The 25,376-nt window shown below is 47.5% G+C and overlaps 1 protein-coding gene across 1 annotated transcript; it reads right to left on the bottom strand.

Moving 5' to 3' along the window:
- Window positions 1-110: 110 nt before the first annotated feature.
- Prpf8 (pre-mRNA processing factor 8) lies at window positions 111-23,504 on the bottom strand. Its single transcript, XM_036195460.1, has 42 exons — window positions 23,090-23,504; window positions 22,563-22,731; window positions 21,189-21,353; window positions 20,846-21,064; window positions 20,529-20,741; window positions 20,287-20,412; window positions 20,088-20,193; window positions 19,399-19,589; window positions 19,144-19,263; window positions 18,869-19,058; window positions 18,637-18,756; window positions 18,404-18,538; window positions 17,929-18,058; window positions 17,430-17,626; window positions 16,754-16,960; window positions 16,476-16,639; window positions 16,209-16,335; window positions 15,903-16,095; window positions 15,258-15,445; window positions 14,850-15,088; window positions 14,505-14,651; window positions 14,118-14,328; window positions 13,389-13,505; window positions 10,811-11,058; window positions 10,517-10,696; window positions 10,193-10,328; window positions 9,910-10,079; window positions 9,658-9,787; window positions 9,401-9,547; window positions 8,918-9,078; window positions 8,183-8,374; window positions 7,533-7,770; window positions 7,295-7,423; window positions 5,583-5,696; window positions 5,333-5,506; window positions 4,662-4,855; window positions 3,481-3,720; window positions 3,249-3,390; window positions 1,136-1,276; window positions 894-1,033; window positions 587-789; window positions 111-431 (listed from the first exon to the last, which is right to left on the bottom strand). Exons 1-42 carry the CDS (start codon window positions 23,187-23,189, stop codon window positions 277-279), a joined length of 7,008 nt encoding a protein of 2,335 aa, XP_036051353.1. The 5' UTR covers window positions 23,190-23,504; the 3' UTR covers window positions 111-276.
- Between the last annotated feature and the right edge of the window lie 1,872 nt (window positions 23,505-25,376).

Below are 25,376 nucleotides of genomic sequence, written 5' to 3'. Positions count from 1 at the left end.
CTTAAGGCAGGGCCCAATACCTCATCATGAATTGCCCAAGCCAGTCCCCAACCCCCAAGGTTATCTACACCCAAATTTTGAAATCCCTAAGAGCAAGAAAACAAAAGCACTCCTATTTATACAAAATTTATTACATTTCGTTCAGGATTACAGTCTATCAACAACACCAGCACAAAACACAAAGGGGCCAGGCTGCTGAATGTCAGCAGCTTGTCTGGGGAGCGTGCAAGAGGCTCCAGCCTTTGGGGATCTGAAGCAGAAGGAAGCAAGGAAGGACTAGGCGTAGAGGTCCTCTCTGTCTGCAGAGTAGACCTCACCCTCCTGCAGGAGGGCAAAGTTGAGGAAGTGGGAGGGCCTATGGACCTCATGGTAGAATTCCTTGGGGTTTGCCAGCTGCAGCTCGTATTTCATGTTGGGGTCATGCCGAACACCTTAAAGAGGAGAAACATCAGATGTTAACAAGGGTCTGCCTGCCTCGCCCAGCCTGGGCCTTGGGCAGCCAGACCCCAAGAGCCAAGAGTGCTGGCCTCTCTTGCCTCCACCCTACCCTGCTCTCTCGTGCTGTCTGTCACACACAACCACATACCCATAAAGTTGTAGTTCCAGGAGGACTGGGCAGGAACCATAAAGAAGCCGAGGAATCGGTCTGACAAGAGCATCTGGACCCTCTCGTAGTGCGAGGGCAGGTAGCCTTTGGGGTTGTTGCCTTTGTCCGTGTTCTGTCGGCCCCACTCATAGCCACTGGGGGTCAGCTTGTAGGCTGTCAGTGTGCAGGAGCCTGGGGTGAAGCTGGGGGAGGGAAAAAGACAGGCTGAGAGCTCAGGCCACCAGTCCAGGCCCTGACCTGCAATACCTGCCCTATAATATTTCCACTCAAGGAGGCCCACACCCACCTGCAGGTGATGATAATTGTCTTCTCGCCATCCCAAGATGGGTTGTCTGCCATGATCTTGGCATGAGTGGTGACATCTTGGGGTGATAGCTGGGGAGACTCATTGGGCTGAGTGTGGATCCAACCTAAGGGTTCCATCTCCTGCAGGCAAAGAGCAATACAAAGCTGTTCACCTGCAGACAAATGCTACCCATTAGGGTAGCCTGGCACCAAGTTCAATTCTCAGGCCCCACCACCACAAACCTTGAGGTACTCATGCTGGGGCAGCTGGCTGGGCAGGTGCACAGTCTGGTGAGTGCCCCACTGTGGCACCATCACAATACAGCGGATCTCCTTCACCTGAGGGTTATCTGGAGGACTCACCCCATACAGGTATCCTGCAATCTAGAAATGAGGGGTTCAGAAACTATTCTCAGTACCAACTCAGAATGCCAGAATTTCTTCCCATTCCCAAGAAAAAGGTGGTTTTTCAAAATACAGTCAAAACCCTCTGGGACAGAATCATCTGGTTACTTGTTCAAAATGTTACACATGAACCTCATCTCAAACTGTCCCCAGGATCTGGGAGAATCAAACTTGGGTCATTATGTTTAGTGGCAAGTGCCTCTACCCCCTGAACCCAGAAGTTCTTAAAATTTATCATTAGAGCTGGAGAGATGGCTCAGTGGTTAAGAGCACTGATTGCTCTTCCAGAGGTCCCGGATTCAATTCCCAGCACCCACATGGCAGCTCACAACTGTCTGAGATTCCAGTTCCAAGAGACCTGACACCCTCACACAGGCACGCATGAAGGCAAAAACAATGCATATTAAAAAAGAAAACGAATTTAAAAACATTTAATGTACTGTTATATGTGTGGGTATAGAAGAGGACTTGTGTGCACTGAACGTGAAGGTCAGAGACAAGCCTGTGGACTACTAGGTTCTCTCCTTCCACCTTTCCAGGGTTCCGGGGAACCAAACTTAGGGTGTTCAGCTTATGTGAAGTGCTTTGCCTATTGACCCATCTCACCAGCCTCAGGTTGGTTGGTTTTCTTCTCAAAAAACTGAGTCCAGGGCCTTCGAGCATGCCAGGCGTACTCTGAGCTTTTCCTATAGTCTCTTCCTTTCCCTTTACATTTCTGTCTCTCTTGTTTGTGTGAGACAGGGTCTCACCAGGTAGCTCTGGCTGTCTTAGAACACACATGGCACTGTGTTACAAAAGATTTTCTTTCTTATTTTTTTTTACTTTATTATTATGACGTGTGTGCCTGTAGATGAATGCATGCCATGGTGTACATGTGAGAGTCAGGGGATAACTGAGGAGCTGGTTCTCTCCTCCCACAGTGGAATTTGGGAACTTGACTCAGGTTTTCAGCTCTGTGCAGCACACATTTATCCTCTGAGTTATCTGCTGCCCAAGGATTTCTGGATTTTTAGTTGTAAAACTTTTAAACATATACCTAGGTAGTGTGTGTAAATGCTTGAGTGTGCACGTGTGTCACACTGGACATATGGAGGTCACAGGACAATTTTCAGGAGTCAGTTCTCTCCTTCTACCCTATAGATTCTGGAGCTCAAAGTGTGGCCAGCAGACTTGGCAGCAAGCACCTTTACCTAGAGACATTTCACCAGCCTGACATTTCCATACACGTATCTAGTGGGTTTTCATGTAGTTCTTTGAGAAAGTTTCATTTGGTACCAGCTGGACCACAGAAGCTGGCTTTGAACTCCTGATCATCCCACCTCTACTTCTCAGGAGCTTGGGTTATAGGCCTGTGCTACCACACCAGACTAAGATACAGCTGTCTCAGTTTGCAGTGAAAGCTGGCCTTTAAACTCACTAGGCCCAGCTGAATTTAATGCTTTGAAAAGTTTTCTCAACACTAAGATTATCAGTATTTTCTTTCTTTCTTTTTTTCTTTTTTTTTTTAATTTCCTGAGCTGAGGATCGAACCCAGGGCTTTGCGCTTGCTGGCAAATGCTCTACCACTGAGCTAAATCCCCAGCCCCAATATTTTCTAATGCTTCCGTATTTTCCATTCCTATTTTTACTCTAATTAGATTTTACTTTTGTGAGTGGTGTGAAAAAAAAGGACCTTCCTCTTTCCTATCTCAATATCATAGAGTATGCAGTAATAAGATTTAACTGTGCACATAAATGAATCTATTTGTTATTTTCTGCCCTGACAATATTCTCTCTGAACTGCCATAGTTTGTGAACTGTTTTGGTGCTCTCTTGCTTGTGCTGTCTTTTTCAAGCTATCCAGTCACCCATGAACCCTGACACCAGCACCCCGAAGTTCCTGGGACTATCAAGTGAAGTTTACGCACAGGCTAAGTGGGCTCACACACAGCCCAGCTAGGTGCTTACTTACTTGGGCACGGAGATCAGATATGCAGATGAACTTCTTGAGCACATTCTTGGGAAGAATGTAAGTATAACCAGTTTCCTTGATGTCATCAGATGAAACATAAATGTGATTGGTCCGCAGGTGCAGGTTGGCAGCAGAGATGGCCCTAAACAACAGAGTGTCAGCATCTCAGCCCAAGCACATCCGGCAACATGGAGAGGCCTGGCCACCCCTACCTTCTTGCCCCTCACAGTACCTGACTCTCCATTCAGTCTTTGATGAGAAGGTCTGGGTCTCATAGTTGCTAGTGGTGGAGGTGATAATCTCATCCCCATGCTTGTTGACAGTCCGAGTCTGTGTGGCAGTGAGCTGGGACTGCTCCTTGGTCTGCTTCTCAATCTCAGCTATCTGCTGCCGCTGCTGGGATGGCGCCGAGATCTCCATTCCTAGGATGATGTCTCGAATTTCTGACTGCGTCAGTGATGCCACATTCACACTGTGGGGACACTGTAGGTTAAACAGGATCCCCCCCCCCCCAAGTCACTTTTGCCTTGATGGCAAAGTAGGACCGGATAGGCAGTGCATACTTGGCCAAGATAATCCTCAAGTAACGTTTCTATTTTTAATTTAAAATTTATTTACTCTGGGGGAGGCGGACATAGCACAATGCAAAGTAGAGAGGTCAAAGGACACTTATGGGAGGTTTCTCCTCCACCTGTGGGCTCTAAGGATTGAAATAAGGCCCTAAGGCTTGGTAGCAAGCATCTTTATCCCTAACTATCCTTTGATGAAATGGAGATATAGTGACACTGTGAAGAATTACCACACCCCAAGCAGCATGACACAACAACACACATGTACTTTTAGCTACTCAGCATCTGTAACTCTTACTGTTCTTCAGCAAAAAATGCCCCCATACAGAACAACTCAAAAATGGAAAGCCCAAATTGGGTGTAGGGAGACACACTGATAATCCGGCACTTGGGAGGTTAAAGCAAGAGTAGTGTTGGGAGTTCAAGGCCAGCCTGGGATACATAATGAACCCTGTCTCAAACACAAGAGAAATCGAGAGAGCAAGAGCAAGAGAATGCATCTGTTCAAAATGGCATCAGTACCTTCACTGAGAATTAGTGGTCAACAGTGAGACTGGATATTGACTACATTTCTTCCTAAGCACCTCTGAGATGCTCTTCTTCTTTTGAGACATGACCTCATGTGGTCCAGATCAACCTCTAACTCATGTACTTAAAGATAACATTGAATTTCTGATCCCCTTGCCTCCACCTACCAAATGCTGGGGTTGGTTACAGGCATTACCAAACACAGCTAAAAAACCCGAGAAACTCCTATGGCTAAAAGTTCAAAACCCCAGCACCTCTACCTCGCGCGGTGAACCTTGCCCTGTCTGCACTGTGGCGCCTGACCCTCCCTGCTCACTTGTTTTTCTTGCCGTAGTCGGCCAAGATCAGGTCCTTGAGCTGCACCTCCACCTTGATCCACTCCTCATCAGTCAGCGTGGGCCAGATGTGGTGGGGTTCTGTGATGGTGGTTTTGTCTGGCTTCAGGATCACCTTGGCTCTATCATTGTTCACATGCAGAGCACGGAGAATCAAGATGAGGCGGGAGAAAGCCTGGGAGGAGATGTGGAAGAGCGTGAGGTCATGAGCCTTGTGGGGATGTCCCCCTTACCCCTTGTCCTCACGGGAAAGCAAGCGCTATCTCCAAATTCTTTTTTTTTTTTTTTAAAGATTTATTTATTTGTTATGTATACAGTGTTCTGCCTGCATGTGTCCCAGCAGGCCAGAAGAGGGCGCCAAATCTCATTACAGATGGTTGTGAGCCACCATGTGGTTGCTGGGAATTGAACTCAGGACCTCTGGAAGAGCAGTCAGTGCTCTTAACCGCTGAGCCATCTCTCCAGCCCCTATCTCCAAATTCTTAAGGTGCCAACCCCTCACAAGTCAAAAGGCCTCATTCTTTGTATGCACAGCTCAAGAATTTGAAAATGGCCTCGTCAAGTGGCTTGTGGAGATACTGAGGCACAGTATCTTCACTCTGTTCCAAATCCACCCCAGAGAGACCCTCGTCGTCGTCAGGAGCCAAATTACCGTGTAGGAGGAGATAGTCTTGAGCCAGTCATCATAGAGGTTGAAGAGAACCATCTGAGGTTCTGTGGCTTTAAGGATGAGATCCCCAAACTTCTCCACCTTGAGACAGGCCTGGAAGGGGAGCTGGAGCTCCGAGCCTTTGATCACAATGTTGGGGAAGTCCAGCAAGTGTACCTAAGGCAAAGTTCAAGGTCAGAGAGAAAGCCCAGAGGGCTCAGGCCTACTTTCGTCTACCGTGTTCACCTCTCACCTCCAATGGATCCAGCATGCCCTTCCTGGTGACGATGATCTGTTTAGGCTGTTCCTCCACAGGCAGAGATCGGATCAGGGCAGCCACTTCCTCAGCTGTCTTCCACTTGGCCAACTAACAACCAAAACAACCAAAACAAAGCTAAGCCTACCTTCCTCAATTAACTAGGAAAAAATCCTAATTTTGAACACTGAATGTTTCTATAATGAACATGAACACAGTTGCTTAACTTAGTAATTAGAAAAAGGTACCTAGTTGCTTAATGATGAATTATAGTTCAGAAACAGCAAAATAAGACAGGGGCCAGAGCAATGGGTCCTTACGGAGGACCTGAGTTTGGTTCTCAGCACCCACAGCAGACAGCTCACAATTAACTAACTCTAGTTGCAGACCCAATGCCTCTGGCCTCTGTAGTTGCTCTCCCCTACATGTAACCACACACCCAAACACACAATTAAAATAGTATTTATTTTTAGAGACATGATCTCACTGTGCAGTCCTGGCTGGCTAGGTAGGCCAGGCTGACTTCAAACTCATGAAGATCTACCTACCTCTGCTTTTCAACTGCTAGGACTAAAGGCATGTACCAGCATGCTCGGCCTAATAAGATCATTTTCAAAAAAATCTAAATAGGGGTTGGAGATTTAGCTCAGTGGTAGAGCACTTGCCTAGCAAGCGTAAGGCCCTGGGTTCAATCCTCATCTAAAAAAAAAAAAAAAATCTAAATAATAAAGCCATGTGGTAGTGGCACACACCTTTAATCCCATCACTTGGGAGGCAGAGGCAGGTAGATAAATCTTTGAGTTAGAGGTCAGCCTGGTCTACAGATTGAGTTCTAGGACACTAAGGCTACACAGAGTTCAATTCCCAGCAACCACATGGTGGCTCACAACCATCTGTAATGAGACCTGGTGCCCTCTTCTGGCCTGCAAGGATACATGCAGACATTATACTGTATATATCATAAACAAATAAATCTTAAAAAAAAAAAAAAAAAAAGACTACTAAAGCTACATAAAGAAATGAATCTTGATGGATAAGACTGCGGTGAACCAAGTGAAAACAAGAGCTCATTCTAGAAAGAAAAATATGGACAAAGCCCTAGAAGGGAGATGAGCAGTGGGATTTTGGGAGAGTAGGATCTTGGAATAATTATTAAGAGGACTTATAATTATTATGCTATATGTACTATAAATATAGAAAATAGAATCGTGGCTGGGTAGGTATAGCCCAGCCTGGCATCAAATGTCCAGGAAACCAAAGGGTATACATTCCCTTTATAAAGACAGAGGACAGAGGGAGAGGCTTAGGAAGGTAATGAAGGCCTTCCTTCACACGCAAGAAGAGCTGACTCACTGAGTTGAGGGCTTACCAGGCACGTGTGAGGCCATAGTCTGGATTCCCAGCACCCACTTAAATGTCAGGCACAGGCACTCATAACCCTAATGCTCAAGAAGCCGAGTACGCTGACAAGCTCTGCAGATTCACACAAAACATGTCTCATCTCTTTGACTGTGTGCAGCCCTGGCTGGCCTCAAACCTATGGCAATCCTCTTCCCTCTGCATCTCTGAATACTTAGATATATGCCACCACACCCAGCAATGCCATCTTTCAGTAGAGAAATAGGTACGTTTTCTCTCGTTCCCCCTCCCCCCTACCAAGAATGAGAGGCAGCAATGTTCATAGCCTCACTATTACTTTGGCGCCTTACCTGACCCAAACGCTTCTGTCCGGCCCACACAGATGTGTGGATTATCTTGAGGAAAAGCTGCCCTGTGCGTGGGTTGAAGATGAAGATGGCCCCATTGATGGGTTTGGTTGTCAAGTTCCCCTCAAAGGTCTAAAGAACAATTATATTAGTTAGCATGGAGTAGACATAACCACCCCAACTTCATCCAATGGGTACCCATGCTCTCACAGGCATTTGAAATCTGCATGCCCATTCTCACCTTGTGGATAGTCACTCTGTAGACATTGGTGTCATCCACAAACCAGATAATCTGGTTCGAGAAGAGTTCCCCATAGTTCTGAGAGGACAGATAAGGCTCAGTGGGCTCAGACGAATACAGCTGCAGTCCTTTGCGTATCCGTTCACGTAACACATACAAGGCAGGATTTGCCTTCATGATCTTGGCCATAGCCTGCTGTATGAGAGGCTTGCTGCCTGGAAACCAGTTTCCATAGGCACTGTGAGGACGAAAGGGTCACAAGAACTTAAGCATAGGCCAAAAATCAAAGGAAAAGGTGAAGGGACAGCAAAGGGATAAAGCCGGTGGGTCAGGTGTATTTAACAACCTGCTAATGTATGTACATCCGAGAGAAGAGTCAGTGATCCAGGAAGATAAAACCTCATCTTAGCCAGGCAAACTAAAACTGGTGTAAATGGGCTAACATGTAGGGTGTGGTGGCACACACATTTAGTATCAGCACTCGGGAGGCTCAGGCAGACAGATCTATCTCTGTGAGCTTGGGGCAAAGCTGGTCTACATAGTGAGTTCCAGGCCAGCCAAGGCTATGTAGTGAGATTCTGCTTCAAATAATGAAAGAAAACACAGAAGGCACAGGGCTAATGGAAACCCCCCTTCTGACCCTGACTCACCTGTGTAGATTGTAGGCCAAGTCAATGGCGATGAGCACACCTGTGGGCGAAGGGTAGATGCTCATGTTGTCTGTGGTATAATCCAAAAACTTGGCCCGGGCGTAGCGCTCGATATCATGGGAATCATAGTCCCCCCAGCGTAACTGGATGTCAATCCAGTACTTCTGTGTGGTTGTGCTGTCCATCACATCCCTAAGGGTGGAAAAGTTCAAGTTTCCAGGAGACCACAGCATAAGCAACGTCTCTGCATCCTAAGAATTCCCAAACACTGTACCCAAATCTCAAAACCATCCCCTTTCTCATTCGAGATCAGCAAGACCCTTAGCCAGGGTGGTGATGGTGCACACCCTTAATCCCAGCACCCAGGGCAGGTGGATCTCTGTGAGTTCGAGGCCAGCCTGGGCTACAGAGTGAGTTCCAGGGCACACAGAGAAACCATGTCTCAAAAATCAAAATAAAACAAAACAGAAAACAAACAAAAAAGATTAGTAAGACCCCAAGCAATTGGCAGATCTGACTGTTGGTGGGTTGTTTAAAAGGATGTCAGAGTTGGGAACAGTACCTACTCTTGTACAGCACTGGGGGGGGGGGGGGGGGGGTGGCTGAGGCCACAGGATTATAAGGTCAAAGCCAGAATAACAAAACAAACAGGGCATGGCTAATCCCTTAAGTAACATGGCTATCATAGTAACAAAAAATTCCTGGGTACCTAAAGCTGGGCCACAAAACACTTACTTGGAGTCTGCCAGCAGTGAGGGCCGGGAGACATTCCACTTATAGGAAGCAAAGAGTAGTATATCAGCACAGGAAGAGTTCATCTTATAAGATTTTCGGGGATGGATTGTCTCCTTCTGCACTGTTTCAATTTCCAGAGCATCCAGTTCCTGGTCAAAGACCTGGAGGGAAAGATTGGACCTCATTATAGAAACTCATTTACAATGAGAACTGATAGAATTTATACGAGGCAATAAGAGTCTAATCCTTAATGTGCCCGGGATAAATTCCCCATAACTCAAAAGAGCAAGCTGGCTGGGCATGGTGGTGCATGATTTTAATCCCAGCACTTGGGAGGCAGAGGTAGGCAGATCTCTATGAGTTTGAGGCCAGCCTGGGTTATGTAAGGAGCTCTAGGCCAGGGCCGCATAGAAAGGCTGTCTCAAAAAGACAAAAACAGCAAGTTGATGTAACTATGACCTCTCGGCCTCCACTGCTGCCCACCTGACATAAGTCCATCACGATGCTCTCATGGATCTTCTGCCACAGGTGAGCTCGGAATATCTGGATGAGAGAGATCTTCAGTGTGGGGATCTTGCCATGCATGAAGATTCCTGTCAGGTCCAGCTGCACCTGGAAGCCTACATATACCTGCCAGCAAAGCGAAATGACATTAGAGATCAGAGAGACCAGTTCTTAGGACAAAATGAAGGCAACAGAAACACCTTTTCTTATCTCCCATGTTGGACAATCACACTCACATTGGCTCGATTGATTGTTGGTGACCACCAGAGGGTGAATCTACGATTAGGAATCTGGTTCAATCCTGACCGCTGAGCATTGGTTAGCTTCTTCCACTTCATGGACTCCTCAAAGCCACTGGCTTTCTCCCTGAGGGGCAGAGGAACCAAATAAGATGATGCCCATCCATCTCCCAGAAATGGCTAACCCTCACAGGATAACCACTAAAGCCCAGCAGTGGGGAGCTCAGGTGGTTGTGACAGAGTCCTTACCAGAACAGACCTTCCCAGGTAGGGAAGTAAGTGCCCTTGAAGAGAGTGTGCTCCAGAATGCCCTCCACACCACCCAGGGCCTGAATCATGTCTGTACGGTAGTTGTTGAGGTTCCAGAGCTTGCCATCATGTCGCTGATGTGTCCACCAGAAGGGGTTCTGCTTCAAAACCTAGACAGTGTGACAAGGATGGTAAAGCTTTGGACACCCACTGCCCCAAGTGAACAGGATGCCAAAAGCTATCCTGATTTAGAGAAATTCGATCCATTCACCACTCCATATACCTGGTACTGCTTAAAGTCAGTTCGGACACGCCAGCCCTTGTCATAAGCCAATGTGTGCCGGTCCTTCTGGAAAAGAGTATTGATGCGTGGAATGCCTCGATCCCATGAATCTTCTAAATCTTCTAAAGTCAACCGTCTGCCAGAAAAAATAAAGTCAACATCCTTTCTCACGCAAAGAGAAACATTCAACATTCTTTGGCCAAGGATGAGTAGAATCAGTCTTAACTCCTAAAAGCATACTCTGCCCACGACCTCCACATGAGACTCACAGTGTTGTGATGCAACCCCCAGTCCTTAGATTGGTATACCCTCCCGGATGCCCACCTGTTCTGAGCAATAGCCTCCTGTCTCTTGAGTGCATACTCAGCCCAGACCCGCTGAGAGTCAATGAACTCGCTCTCCCACGGCTGTATGTAGCGGTACAGGTTGGGAATCAGCTGGTCTTCTTCATGACTCATCCCTGAACGGAAGTGTGTGATGCCCACATCTGTCTGCTTGGACCACCTGTTTTGGAAAATCAAGATAAGGGATAAAAGTAAAATCAAAAGTAACGAAACACCCACTGCCCTGGGAGTCTAAGTAATGAGATTAACATGAAGGTTGCCAAGCAAGTCCTACCTGAGGTCAGACTGGGGGATGAGCACATGGCCCATTGAGAGCATGCCAAGCCCACCCAGCTCTTTAGGGGTGTAGAACACAACAGGGGGGAACCGACTGGGCATCTTGGAGTTCAATCCAATCTTGATACGTGTCTGGATCTTGTTTTCACACTTTACCAGTAAGTCTAGGAGTTCCTGCGTATTTACCACAGCCTCTCGAAAGTATGTCATAAGGCCGATGAGAGCTGTATTCCACTTATTCACAATCTGAAGTTAGTGGGAAAGAGTAAATGCCACATGAGCAACGCAGGCCTTCCAGATCTAGTTAGCTACATCTCTAGTACAAGAAAGCGTTAATCTTAAAAACATTAGTAATTAGAAAACTAGCCAAACAACAAACAAAGAGAAGAGATGAGGTTGCGCGTTCACACCCACTGCGGACTGGGCCACTGCGATGGTTCTGGTGTGGGAAAAGGACTGCTATCAAGCCCAAAGACTTGAGCGCAACCCCCAAACCCACAGAGTTGGAGGAAAGAACCCACTTCTGCCTGTAATCCCAGTTCTTAGGAGGCTGAGTCAGAAGAATCAAGAGTTCGATACCAGTCTGGATTATTGCTAAAGTTTGTCTCAAGTAAGAAAACAAATAAACAAAAGAAAGGAATAAAGTAAACAAGTTCAAATCCAACATTATGCTCTCATAATCGCTAATAGCACTTTGTAAAATAAAACGGCTAATTGACTTACTATATGCATTCTTTTGTTAATTTTCACAAAAGCCCTCTGAGCTAGAACTATGGTTACCCTCACTTTATAGATTAGGGGGTAGAAGGCAAGGGTCTCAACAGACCCAACAATCCAACTTGACTCTAGATGTATACATAACTATGATTGGGAAGCACCTCTGTCAGTTCCCAGTCACTCCTCCATCAGGCTCTGAGTAGTGCAGAGACAGGAGGATTGCTGGAGCTCACTGGCTTCCAGTCGAACCCCAAGCTCTGGGAGAGATCCTACCTTAAAGGACTAGGAAGAGGGTGATAGAGCAACACAGCACCCCATCCTCCCCAACTCTGTCTGTCTGTCTCTCTCTTACACACACACACACACACACACACACCCTTTTAAAGGAGGAGCAGCAGGAATGGAAAGAAAACAAAAAAAGGGTAAAAAGAGATAAGTATGTTATAACACATTGTACACAAGTGAATTCTACCAAAAACAAAACAAAAAACAAAAACAAAAACAAACAAACAAAAAAACCAAAACCAAACCAAAAGGCCTGTCTTGACATACAGCTCCCTCTAGGAGGCTTCTAACTATCTACTCCAGTTCTGGCAAACTGTCCTGTCTCTACTCACCTCCCATAAAGTCTCATCCACACCATCTGGCTTCCATCCCAACTAGTTCTGAAATAGTTCTAAGGTCAACAATGACGTCCTAAGTGCCAATTCCACTGGCTCCTGTTCGGTCCTTATCTAACCAAACTGTTCTTAGGCAACTGAGGCTGTTAAACACCCGCTCAATTCCGGACACCAGTTCCCGACAGCCTTGACTGCCCACATCCCGACACTGTCCCGGGTCTGCTCAGTACACCTCAGCGTTTCCCATCACCCTAACCTGCCCCTTCTCCTCAACCTCCACTCTTCCTGGTAGCCTCATGAACCCTTGAGCTTTCAACCTTTATACCAAGAGACTCCCAGATCTATCCCTTCCCCACACCCAGGAGTTAACATCAGTTCTCAGGACATGTTTGGTTCTAACATAGGGACTGTTCCTGGCATCTGATGGGGAGACATTGGGTGTAGTGCCAGACATAGAAACCCCCACAACAAATGACATGGCTGCAAGTGTCCATGTCCACGAATGTGAAACCCTATTTTTGTCATCTCGTCGCCCATAGAGACACTGGGCACAGCAGCACATGCCCAGAGGCCAGCCAGTCCAGAGATGAAGGCAGGAGCACACTGAAGACCAAGACCAGCCTAAGTAACACAACAAGACTCATTTCACCACACATGGAGTCTCAGCAAGTGACAGGCGGAGGCAGGAAAGTTGTCTCAACTTTGAGACCCTATCACAACAGCCCTCGTCCCACAAATAAAACAAGCCAGAACTGACATTCTAAACTATTACACAGTAAAGAATCATAAAATTAAAGAGGCTGGGCAGTGGTGGCACATGTCTTTAATCTCAGCACTTGCGAGGCCAGCCTGGTCCACAGAGTGAGTTCCAGGACAGCCAAGGCTTACACAGTGAAACCCGTCTCAAAAAACCCAAAAACCAAACAAAAACAAGCCTAAGGGAAAATGCAAAATAGATGCTTTTGTTCAAATTAAACACTCTTACTTTTGCCTTAATCTAAAATCACCAAAATAAAATCAAATCATCAAACCCCCACAGATGCTGTCTGATAAATTCTTGTAGTGAATTCTCAGAAATGAAGCCCAATTGAGCCAACACTCTAAGTTGCCATCCAGAAAGCGTGGAGACCAGCACACTGGGCAAAGCTGGGAAAGAGCAAGCTCAACCTGGGGAGGAGTTGAAAGGAGGAAGAACGGACTGACAACAGCAGGGAGGCGGAGGCTTCGGGCCCCACATACCTTGGTAAAGGTGGTAGAGCCAGAGGCCATCAGAATCTGACGCACTCGGTTATGGAAGCGCTGCATTGACTCATCATCCACACGCAGGAAACACTGTGCTGTCCGTTCCTTGGTGACCTAAACCACAGAGTCAGTGTTAACTTGTCCCAGAGCTTCCAGAGGGGCTGGCGACAGGGCTTAGAGCAGGCAACGGTGCTTGCTACTGAGCCTCAGTTCCTGAGTTCAATCTCTAGAACCCACAGAGTGGAACTGACTACAAGCTGTGCTCCAACCTCCTCACAAGCACCAAGGCAATAAATAAAGGTAAAAAGCCTACATGGTAGTGCATGCATTTAATCCCAGTACTCAGGAAGCAGAGGCAGGGGTGGATCTTGGTGAATTCAAGGTCAACTGGTCTATACAGAGTTCTAGGCCAGCCATCACTATACATAAGACCTTGTCTCAAATAAAATAAAATAAAAAGAAATAAAAAAAGAAAACGGAGAGAGCAGGCCATGGTGGCATGTGCCTTAATCCTAACCTGTGGGAGGTAGGCAGACTGATCTCTGAGACAATCAGGGCTGGCCAGGGTTCAAACAGAGAAACTGTGTACACAGGCAAGGATTAACTGATCACCGCTAAGCTCAACCCACCCAAGGCTCATGGAGCTAATAATAAGGTATTTCTGTTCTTCACCCCACTGATGCCAGAGTTACAGGGGTGATGAAGTGATGTCCTTCTAGGCTCTACCTCATTCTGCAGGTTCCAGACCCCATCCTTGTGGGTGAATTCTTCATAGCTGGTACGGCACTTAGGCAGGATGCGGCACTCAAAGCCACACATGTTGAACAGCAGGTTGGGGTTGTCTTTACTGTACACAGACACAAAGCTATTCTCCCACTGGACTGTAGTCACCGATCGTGGCAGCCGGTTCTTGATGTCCCAAAACACTGCCCGGCCCCTGTCCAGAGAACACAGAAATTTCAGTCTGTTGAAGACATTTGCATTCAAAGACCAGACAGAAGACACCCCAACAGGCCTATATTCCTCCCACCCAAGACACAATCTCCTCAATATTAATTGCTTTCTGGGTCCCTAGGTCCCTTTTAACTCTTACAAACGCAAACTGAGACTCACAAGTTGACATCATGCTTCATGAGGCGCATGCGGGCATCTCGGGGCCAGCATTTCTTATTATTGTAGCCAACAATGTTCTCATTATTGGGGTCTGGATGCTCTGTCAGGTAACGCTGGATCAGATCTCGAGCCTCATCTGCTGTGAACCTACATTAAAGAAAGGTATGCTGTTGAGGCCCAAATACAGCAGGACCCTTTGAGAAGGCCAGCTCCATGGGTGGGGACCTCCTGTCACTCACTTTACAGTCCCAACTCAGCCATCAGTCACCTAAGCGACAAGAGCCACTTCACAGGCGTGACATGCTTCAGCAGTCTGCAGGCTAGAGGATCTGTCTGAGCTCTTACCTGAAGAAAATATGGATGCGATCGATGTATCTACAGAAGAGGCGGATTGGGTGCGCAGCCTCAGTGGCTATGTCCTGGAAACTGAGAAAGTCATTTGGCATCTGAGGAGGCCCAGCCATTTCACTGGCCCGGTGCAATCCCAATACAAGCAAATCCATCACCAAGCCATAGTACTGTACAATGAATGAGGCAAATTGCAGGCCTCTGATGATCCCATATGAATTTGTATGGTTCATGTCCTAGAAAAAAAAAAAAAAAAAGAACCACAACTATTGACTATGGCTAAGGATGTCTGTGTGTGCCCAGGTGCTTCAGGGTCCAATCGCCTTCATTCTCTCTCAGCAAATCCTAACTCAATGGGTCAGACAACCCTTAACACATTTTTTTGCTACTTGCTCCAAGACGGACCTTATAGTTAATGACAACATTGTTCTTGGCTGTCATGTAGTCAGCTATGTTGTGGTCCACAATGAGTCGCAGCAGCCTATTAAGCAAGGTCAAGTCAATCTTTTCATACATCTTCTCAAAGCGGGACTCCAACATGACATTGCACTCGCCCTCACTGGTCTCCCACACATCTTGCAAGTTATTGATACCTAATAAAAGCAAAAAGACGGAGCTATTGCTGATTAAAAATTCCTTTTCAGGTCTAGTAACCACAGCAGCTTTCAACACAATCCAAAACCCTCTACCATTCACTCATTCATCTACCCACCCACCCACCCATCCTGACTGCTACAAGTGTCAGCTTCGCTCAACAACCATACTATTCACTTTTGTTCATTTGTTTGTTTTTTCAAGACAGGGTTTCTGTGTATAGCTCTGGCTGTCCTGGAACTCACTCTGTAGACTAGGCTGGCTTTGAACTCATAGATCGGCCTGCCTCTGCCTGCCTGTCTCTGGAGTGCCAGGATTAAAGGCGTGCACCACCACCAGGCAGTACTATTCACGCTATGCAAAAAGAGTCGAAGAACTCTGCAGCCTGGGCAGGAATTTTTATATAGAACTTAGTGCCCCTTTCTCTGAGGGATGCTAACTCTGGCACAGTTTTACCTTGGCACCACTTGTAAACAAGCAGCGGAGGTGGTTCTGTGTCAGCAGGCTTGATCCAGGGCGGGAAAAGACGACGCTTATCGGCTTCATACCACAGGTACTGGTCCAGGTAGGCATCAGTTATTTTCTCCAGTGGTTCTACATCATAAACTGGCACCAGGTGGCTATAGAGATCCATAAACTCAATGCCCACCTGTGGGAGAAGGAACCTGGCTCACATCAATTCACCCAGTCAACCTGGCATCCTCTAGATGCCAAGAATAAATAGCATAGACCAAAAGAAAGCTCAAGGAGCATCTCACTCACTTCCTTAAAGGCTCTCTGTGTGAGGAGGTGACGCTTGATGCGGGACAAAGCCTCATGGGGGTTGTCGTAGGCTTGCTCGATCAGACCCAGCTCCTCCCTCTGAGACTGGTTTAACCTAGACTTCACACTAACAAAGCAAAGGAAAAGGTAAATGAGAAAACCCAAGAAGATGCTATACCAAAAGGACTACACCTTTCTTTGGACTCTGACCATAACGCCATTCCCTCTGTTACCCTCCCAGCAGGAACCCTCCCAGCCATTCCTCACCTATAAGCTTCCTTGAGGCGCTCCAGAGCCAAGATGAGCAACTTGGTGTCGTGCTTGTAGGAGAGTGGAGGGAATGGGATGGGAGAGAATCTACGGCTTTCCAACCAATGCACAGTGGTAGTATACACTGCCACTGCTTCTTCTGCTGTAATGTAAGGACCATCCTGCAAGGGGAACATAAAGCTAGTCTCCCGCTATTGTCCAAACCAGTACAAAGCATGACCCCCATCTGCGCCCACCGTACCACCCAGCCCTCACACTCGGCCTAGCTGGCCAACCTTCAGGTAATTGTGCTGCCGCTCCTGCTCTGCCTTTAGGTACAGGCGGGTGAGACGGCCCAGGTTCTTTTTGCAAACAGTCTTGTCTACAGTGGCCCCACGGCGGATTCGTTCACGGTTGTAGTGGGCAGTATTGGTCCACCAATCAGCCTTGGCCTTAACGTACCGAAGAATCATGTTCTCTATAGGTGTTGGCAGTCCTGGGACCTGAAAATACAAACACAGTGAGAAAGTAATAGGAGCTGAGCAGTGTTTCACCCTGTGTCCCAGCATAAAGGCAGATCGATCGATCTCTCTCTCTCTCTCTCTCTCTCTTTAAGATTATTTATTTATTATGTATACAGCATGTATGACTGCAGGCCAGAAGAGGGCACCAGATCTCATTACAGATGGTTGGGAGCCACCATGTGGGTGCTGGGAATTGAACTCAGGACCTCTGGAAAAAGCAGTCAGTGCTCTTAACCTCTGAGCCATCTCTCCAGCCCCCCAGATAGATCTCTTGAGTTGATACCAGCCTGGCCTGCACAGTTACAGATCAGCCAGGACAACACAACGAAACTGTCTTATGAAAGGAGGGGTTGGGAGCCATAGAAGGTGGACAGCCCTCCAAGGGTGCATTAATCCTAACCTCAGGAAGACGAAGGCTGTGCCTCCTTGGAGGCAGAGGAAAGCCTACCTTCCAGGGAATGTTGGCCTTCCAGCAGCGCCAGGCTTCACTGAGATGCTGCAGAATTGTCCGGGCCTTGTTCTGTTTGATGCCTTCAGGCATCATGTCCAGAATATCGTGCATCACAGCTGCCCTAAGCTCCAGGTCAAAATGGGACTCCACTCGTTGCTTTGTTACTGTCTTCGCCACCCCCTTTGAGTGACGGCCTAGGAGTGAAGGAGGCCCCAGAGATTAAATCAATAAACAGTAACAAGTGTCCATATGCTCCACACATACAAAAAGACAAGCCACCTCAGTCACAACCATACTTCGGAGGAACTTCTGCTGCAAATGCATGACAGCTCAAGTCCCACAGAGCAGCCCAGAACCATACTACTAAGTCAGACTCACTGAAACAAGCCAACTCAGGAGCTAGACAGATGACAAACACAGCCATCGCTACCAGACAGCAGGCGCCCTCAGCTACCTGTGAAGCAATGAGACGCAGTGGGTAGAGAAAGCCACTTACCTTCAAACTGTCGGGCCAGAAGGTTGCCCAGCCACCGCTCTAGCAAAGGGGTAATTCCACGCATGAAAAACAGCCAGACTCTCCAGCCAGCAGCCCAGAAACCACAGCCGGGGCCTTTCCCTACAGGGCCCTGCAGTCAAGCAAAAATCAGGAACATAAATGAACAATTCTTTTACAAAAGGATAGAGGTGGAGAAGGAAGAGCCATTTGTCAGGCTGCTGAGGGAACAGGGTAAATGCTCTGGAGTCCTCCAAAATCTAGAACAGGGAAGCATATGAGAACTTCAAGGCAGAAAAGTGAATCTCCCACATGGAATGAATCAGTGGTAGGTTTTGGGGGAAGTGCTGAGATTCACCAAGTATAGTAATGACACAGTCAAGAGATTCTCTCCAAGGAGGTCCCGGGGAAGAACTCTGACTGCAAGGAAAAGGCAAAAGAGCAGCTGAGAAGGTAGGCAGTGAGGGTGGGCTCTCACCGTGTTGAAGCGGTAATAGATGAGATGTTTCAAGTCCTTGCACATGCGGATCTGGCGCATCAGTTTGTATTTGTAGCGATACATGCCCGTCAACTGCCCCACGTGGGCAAATATATACTGCAATCCATCTGCCAGCTGCAATAAAATCGCCCTCAGACTTAGAGCGTGAACCCACTCCACAGCCTTCACCCTACCTCCCCATCTGGGCCGAGGTCCGGGCAGTATGGCCTCACCTGGAAGGCATCCACATTGCCCAAGCGATACTGCACATGACTGTCCACAACTAGCTTAGTTAAACGCAGTACCTCCCGACACAGATGGAAAGCATTCCCAAAACGAGATTTCTTTCTTTCCTGAACAGGACAAGAACAGAAAAATCATTAATGCCAGTGGCCACAAATGGAGGTATGCCACAGTGCCATCCACCCCTAAGCCCAGCAGAGCCCCGAGGTCTGATGAAGGCACCTTGGTGGTGAGCGTCTTGACAGGCTTCAGGTTGAAGTTATAGTCCAAGTGCAGGTAGTTGAGGTTCTTCCGGTGAATGAGGAGGTTGAGCATGTTGTAGCCCTGGCGGCAAACCTGCAGGCCCACCTCCACCCAGTCTAGCTTTGTGGACTGAAAGAATTTGGTAGCTTTGAATGAGCGGAACAGATACCTGTGTGAGAATAAAGGAGAGAGTTAAAGCTGGCATACTGACACTTCTACAACAGAAGTTGTAGCAGGGGCCTCCAGCACCTTACCTCTTCTTTTGGGCTTTCGGAGGCCGATGCTTGAGGGCATTCAGCACATAGTACTTAAGCAGCTTCTGATAGGAGACTCGTACCTTCACAGGCTGCCCAGCAGGACAGTGCTCCCGATACCTGGTTAAATAAGCCCATCAGAGATCTGCCCACCTCTCCTTCCAGACACTCTGGGAAAGGTTGCATGCCCATCCAGATGGCGTCTTTTCTCCTATGTTATACCTCTACTACTGGCCCCTTAGGAAGAAACCTTACCAGTTCTTGACAAGGGGTATGTCCAGGGCGCGGCGGGTACGGCCAGAACGTAAGTTAAAGGGCCGTGGTGCCCAAAGCAGGGCAATGCCATTGGCTGTATTGTCTGTATAGAGGGGTGTGTCCTTCAGGAAGGGCTCCACAAACTCCGGAAGTTCAAATTCCTCATCATCATCAGGCAGCGGTTCTTGGCTCTGGAAAAGAAATCCTCAAGGGTTCATTCCCCTCACTGAGCGCAGACTTGAGATGAGTGGAAAAGTATCTGGGATGAAGCACAGCAGCTACACAGGCCACCAAGACTGGGATGCCGGACAAGAGAAGCCCTAAAGAGCCTGGCAAAGAAGCCAAGGGAGCAGAGAACAAGACAGAGCTAACCAGGAAACCAACCCTTCTGCTTACCACTAAAAATCTCCCAAAGAGCTCCCATGCCATATCATGGGAGGTGCCCACTGCAGCCAGTACCCACCAAAGGCCAAGGAGCTTAGGGAAGGAGGCCTGAAACCCCAGCACTTAGGAGGAGGCTAAGAAAGAAGGACTGAGAGTACAAGACCAACCTGGACTACACAGTGATTCTGCGTCAACCTGCACTATGTGTCCAAAAATGAAACAGTGGGGATAGCATGTACCAGACCCCAAGCTCAATCAAGAATCTCACACCCCTGCACCCTCCAAAGCACATGATTTCCTCTTACCTTGACTGAGTGTCTATGAGAGATCGGGTTGATGAGAGGATCAAAGTAGAAAGCTGGCAAATCAGGATCCTCAGTCTTGATGAACACCACGTTAGGAGTGTGGTACCTACACGGAAAGAAGAGTCAGCCAAAGGTCTGCTCTGGCCCAAACCATACACCGGCTTTCTCCTATCTAACTGCTGTGTTCCAGACAACTTACCAGGTCAGGTGCACATGGTGTGGAAGGTTGTTATACAGGTAAGGAAAAGCAATCTTGTACTCAGTACGGATAGGCTGACGGATGATGATCTTATTAATATCATTGAATTCATTCCAGTCTTCATCCCTAGAACAGGAAATCAAATGAGTAGTCTAGTTCCATTGCTAGACAAGGGTCTTAAGGATAAAGGTTAGATTTTAATATATACAAAGTGTCTAAAACTGACATTCTCCCTAACTTACTGCAGGTTGATGTCTCGAACCAGAGGTTCAAATTTGGGCCCTCCAGGAATAGCCATGTTGAGCGCCTTAGAGGTAAAGAAGGCCTTCAGGTCAAACAGGTAGAAGTAGTTGTCATCCACCAAGTCAGTCAGAAGCTGATTGGCCAATCGGTAGAGAGTGGACATCATAGGCAACGTGAACTGCCAGCGTTGGTAAGTGGAACCATTAACATACCTAGGGAAAAGATGGAGGGCCCATGTCAAGCAGGCCAAGCCACTTACCTACTGCCATCCCACAGCTCTAGTTTCTAGAACGCTCACGGGATTAGTTCCACTCACTTCCTACTGTCTCTCAATGGCTGGTGGTCATAGAACCAGTCCAACACAGGGGCATCCTCCTCAGGGTCCAACTCGAGCTGAATGGCTTCCAGGGGCTCAACATCTAAGATGTTGTCAGCATAATCCAGGGGCGGTTCCTCATCATCAAAAGGGGGGAACCGCATCCTCTTGAAATGCCTCCTGTCTCTTTTTTCTCGACGCATCATGATCCACATTGACCTAGAAGGCCAGACCATCACACAACAGTTTCTACCCACAGATCCTCAGCTGCCGCTGGCACCAGCCCACCCCTAAGCACCACACCAGCCGCCGCCACCCACGGAACTGCAGCCCTTCTTCTCACCCCCACTGGGAGATGTAAACTGGCTCAATGACCCAGGGAATCTCGTTGACAAAGGAAATGGCTCCAGTGATGTGGTACAGAACAGGCACATCCCGAATCTGCTCCCAAGGCATGGGCATGTTCTCTAGGAGCTTGAGAACTGCATGAGGCATGTACTTGAGGGCTCTGCAACATTAGGAAGAGAGACCAAAGAGAGACCTTGAGAAATGACGAAGTGTTCTGTTACTTGTCCCTTGCTGACATGCCAGAAAGTCATCACATGTTCCACAGAAAATGCTGCCTTACAGTCCAAAGCCCCAAATTAGGACTCAGTTCCTACATGACTAGGAGCCCTGCCTTCCCAGCTCCACCTTCATCTGATGCCATTAAATGTCTTAGTTTCAAAATCCCGGGACTCAGCCTCTAAATCAACAGCTGTCCTTCTGAGGGTACCTTCCTTCTGCCCTTCCTGTGAGTACCAACATATCTGCTACACTGCAACCATCTCTTGCTCATCTATCATGCCACTCAACTGTATGCTCTTAAAAGAAAGGATCAATACTGTCTGCCCACAGCTATATCCAGAGCACCAAGAGCAAGATCCAATAATAGCAGTAATGATGTTCATTATTGTTTGAGACAGGGTCTCACCACAGAGCCCTGGCTGGCCTGGAACTCGCTAAGATTCACCTGCCTCTGTCTCTCATGTGCAGGGATTAAAGGCCTGTGCTGCCACATGTGGCTATTGCTGTTTTTTTTAACAGAGCTTCTCATGGAGTAGTCTAAGCTGGCCTCAAGCCTATGATCCTCCTGCCTCTGCAACCCTGAGATTATAATAGTGAAGAGGCATATACTTCCGTGGCTGGTTGAGGAATTATTTTTGAAATAAAACTTCCAAGGCTTCCCTACATCAATTCATTAACTAGCCAAATTTTTATATCCAAATGGAATGCTAAGAATCTCTGCACCTTAGGAATTAAACACCCTAAACCATCAAATTCTGGTGACTAAATGAACATTTTACAGTGACATTACCAGGGCAAAGCAAAACAACGGCCTAAGTAGAAGATGTGAATATTATCATGGAATTCCAGTGGTCCTGCCTTACTCTTAAAATCATCACTATGTGCTCAAGGAGCCATGTTCCATGCTGTGCATGGTGGCTTTTGCCTTTAATTCCAGCACTCGGGAGTGGGAGGCACAGAGATCTCTGTGGGTTCGAGGTCAGCCTGTCCTGGTTTCCAGCCAGGACAACAGAAAGAAAACCTGTGTGTGTGGAAAAGTGTCATGTTCCAAATGATAGTCCCTCTATCCACCACTGTCATCAATGCAGGAACAGAGAAAGAAAAGACGCAAAACCCCACATGAAATTATTCCAGGATGTTGCTTACTTACCCCAAATAGACCCTTTTGTCATGGCGGAACTTCCTGTTGGTCATGTCTCCATGGTCTCGAATGATCTTCCTGACATGTTCTGGGGGCATGTCTTCCTTCTGAGCATCCACAAACCCAAATTTCCGCTTCTCTGCATAGCGCTTGGCCTGCAGCTGCTGCCATTTCCGAGCTACAAAGGCACCTCAATGTAAAGGGCTGCACACTCTCACCCTAATTATCCTCACTCTTGCCCCTACAGCACTCCCGACCTTCTGTGGGAAAGAGGAATACTCCCTGCCAAGTATCTTGCCATGTTACATCACACACACACACACACACACACACACACACACACACACACAACCTCTCCTGAATAACAGATACTTCCAATCTTTCAATGATTTGAGTGAATGTAAAAAAATTCAACCCGGCTAACACGGGAGCGGAGCCCTGATGGACCTGCCTACAGAGAGATAAAGTGAAACCCGCCTACACGTTCTGCCCCGCACGCGCGGTACCCACTCGTCCCGTTCCCACTCGCCCCTTACCTTTCTCCTGCAGCTTCTCCTCTGACATGTAGTCCGGCAGCGGGGCTAGAGGGCCGGGAACCGGGTTACCCGGCCCTCGGTAAGGAAACACTCCGGCCATGCCGGAAGAGTCGGGGAAGGCGAGGGAAGCCAAAATTAAGCCGCTAGGCCCCGGCCCACACGGGGCAAATAGAATGCGTCGGGAGCCACCTGGCCTGCACGCTAGCCGGGCTGAGCACTCGCGGCCTGGGCCTGACGCAGCTCCTCAGGCCGCTCGGCCCACCCGACCGTCTGCAGCCCAGCCTCGGACGCCCGCCACCCACCTGTCGCCCCTCACTCAGGTAGCGGCTCCGATCGCAGAGCAATGGCGGAAAGACGACGTCCGCCCCGCGTTCCCAACTCCAGGAAGTGCGCAACCGGGGTCAGAAACTCACCCAATAGGCGCAGAGATGCTCTGAAGGATTGGCGAGAGGTCCAATGGACCCTCTGAGGGGGCGGGTCTAAAAGTGGATTTCATGGCGAGGGGTGTGGCCAGGGTGGGCTCGCGCCCCGCCTTCCGCCAGTCGGATCGACTTAGGAGGCCTTTAATAGAATTGGTGTTTTATTTGGCTGTTGACGTTGCTCCCCCAAAAGTCAAAGCCATTACAATTTTAAGAAGTTTGCCTATGATGCACATTTTTCCTGTATTTATTCTCATGAATTCAGAGCTGCTATGTAGTACTAGCTTCAACTCAATGAATCCTTTGTTCTGTTCGTTCATTACATTATCGTTAGCGCTCCTACTATGTACCAAGGAGTCAAACAATTCTTGGAAGCCCAGGGCAACAGGAAGGCTGACAAGAATGCAAGATCTGGACTGGGAATGTACCTCGGAGTGCCTGTTTAATTGTACGGGAGACCCTTGCTTCATACCTTCTCTAGCACTGAATAGACCAGTGGAGCGTGTCTTTAATCCCAGCACTCCTGCGGGTGAAGGAAGGAGAATCAGACATACAAGGTCTGGGACTGGAGACATGGCTGAGTGATTAAGAGCACTATTCTTCCAGAGGACCCTTAGTTCGATTCCCAGCATTCACATGGCGACTCAAAACTGTCTATAATTCTGATTCCATGGAACTTGATACCCTCTTCTGGCCTCTACGGACACTGCACACACGTGGTACACATAAACACATGAAACCAAACACTTATACACATAAAATAAAATTTTTTTCTTTTTCAAAAAGAAATTCAAGGTCATCCTCAGATGTGTAGAGTTTAAGTCCAGTCTTTGCTACATGAGACCACATTTCAAAAACAAAACATACCAAAGATTCTTTCTTCCCTTTTTTTTTAATTTTTTATTTTTAAGAGTTTTGCTTTTGTGTGTGTCTATGCACCACATACATGCCTGGTGCACATAAAGGTTAAAAGATGACCTAAGATCCCCTGGATACCCTGCAAAAGCAACAAATGTTTTAACCCCTAAGCCATCTCTCCCATCCCCTAAAGATTCTTGTAAAGTTTGTAATGCAGTGTGATGGGCACTGGCAAACAGGGCATGCTAACTTGCCTTCCGGACAAGGGGTTTTTTTTAGCTTAATGCTTGCTTATTATAAGTGAGGCACTGGAGTTAATGCCCGGCACTGCCAACAATGAAATAAACTAAAAAATAAAAGGAAAAATCCTGCCAGTCATGGTAGTAATCCCAGTACTGGGTTGGCAGTAGCAAGTGAATCTCTATGAGTTCAAGGCTAACCTAGCCTACATAGTAAGTTCCAGGACAGCCAGGGCTACACAGAGAGACTGTATCAAAAATAAAATGAAATAAAAGTCCTCCCTTAGAAGATGGGAGGAATTAGCTTAGAAAAATTAAAAATGTCTTAGGGGAATTTCATTGTTTGCATCTTTCTTCTCTCATTTCTCCTTTATCTGACAATGATCACTTTAACTCATGCTGTAGACAAAAGTTAATTCAGTGTGAATCGTAGACCTATAAGGGCTAAAAAAAAAACAACAAAAAAAACCCAAACAAACAAAACAAAAACTTTTTTTTTTTTTTTAAAGATTTATCTTTTATGTATACAATGTTCTGCCTGCGTGTATGCCTGAAGACCAGAAGAGGGCACCAGATGTCATTACAGATGGTTGTGAGCCACCAATGTGGTTGCTGGGAATTGAACTCAGGACCTCTGGAAGCCAGTGCTCTTAACCTCTGAGCCATCTCTCTAGCCACCCCGCCCCCCCAAAAAAAAATCTTAGAGGAAAACATAAGAGCAAGACTGGGGATGTGTTGTAGTAGACCATTTCCCAGTATTGCAAGGAAGGG

The sequence above is a fragment of the Onychomys torridus genome, chromosome 8 (assembly GCF_903995425.1).
Source record: "Onychomys torridus chromosome 8, mOncTor1.1, whole genome shotgun sequence".
NCBI classification, from domain to species: Eukaryota; Metazoa; Chordata; class Mammalia; order Rodentia; family Cricetidae; genus Onychomys; species Onychomys torridus.
Note: the sequence above shows the minus strand (reverse complement) of the source record. Positions and strands in the feature narration are given on the sequence as shown.

Bases quoted from the DNA above. Each gene is read 5' to 3' on its own strand.
- Prpf8 (XM_036195460.1), bottom strand. From the start codon at position 23,189: ATGGCCGGAGTGTTTCCTTACCGAGGGCCGGGTAACCCGGTTCCCGGC. The intron at 22,732-23,089 runs GTAAGGGGCGAG...GTGCCTTTGTAG, and splicing joins GGAGAAGCTGCAGGAGAAAG to CTCGGAAATGGCAGCAGCTG. The intron at 4,856-5,332 runs GTAATTTGGCTC...ATCTCCTCCCAG, and splicing joins AGACTATCTCCTCCTACACG to GCTTTCTCCCGCCTCATCTT.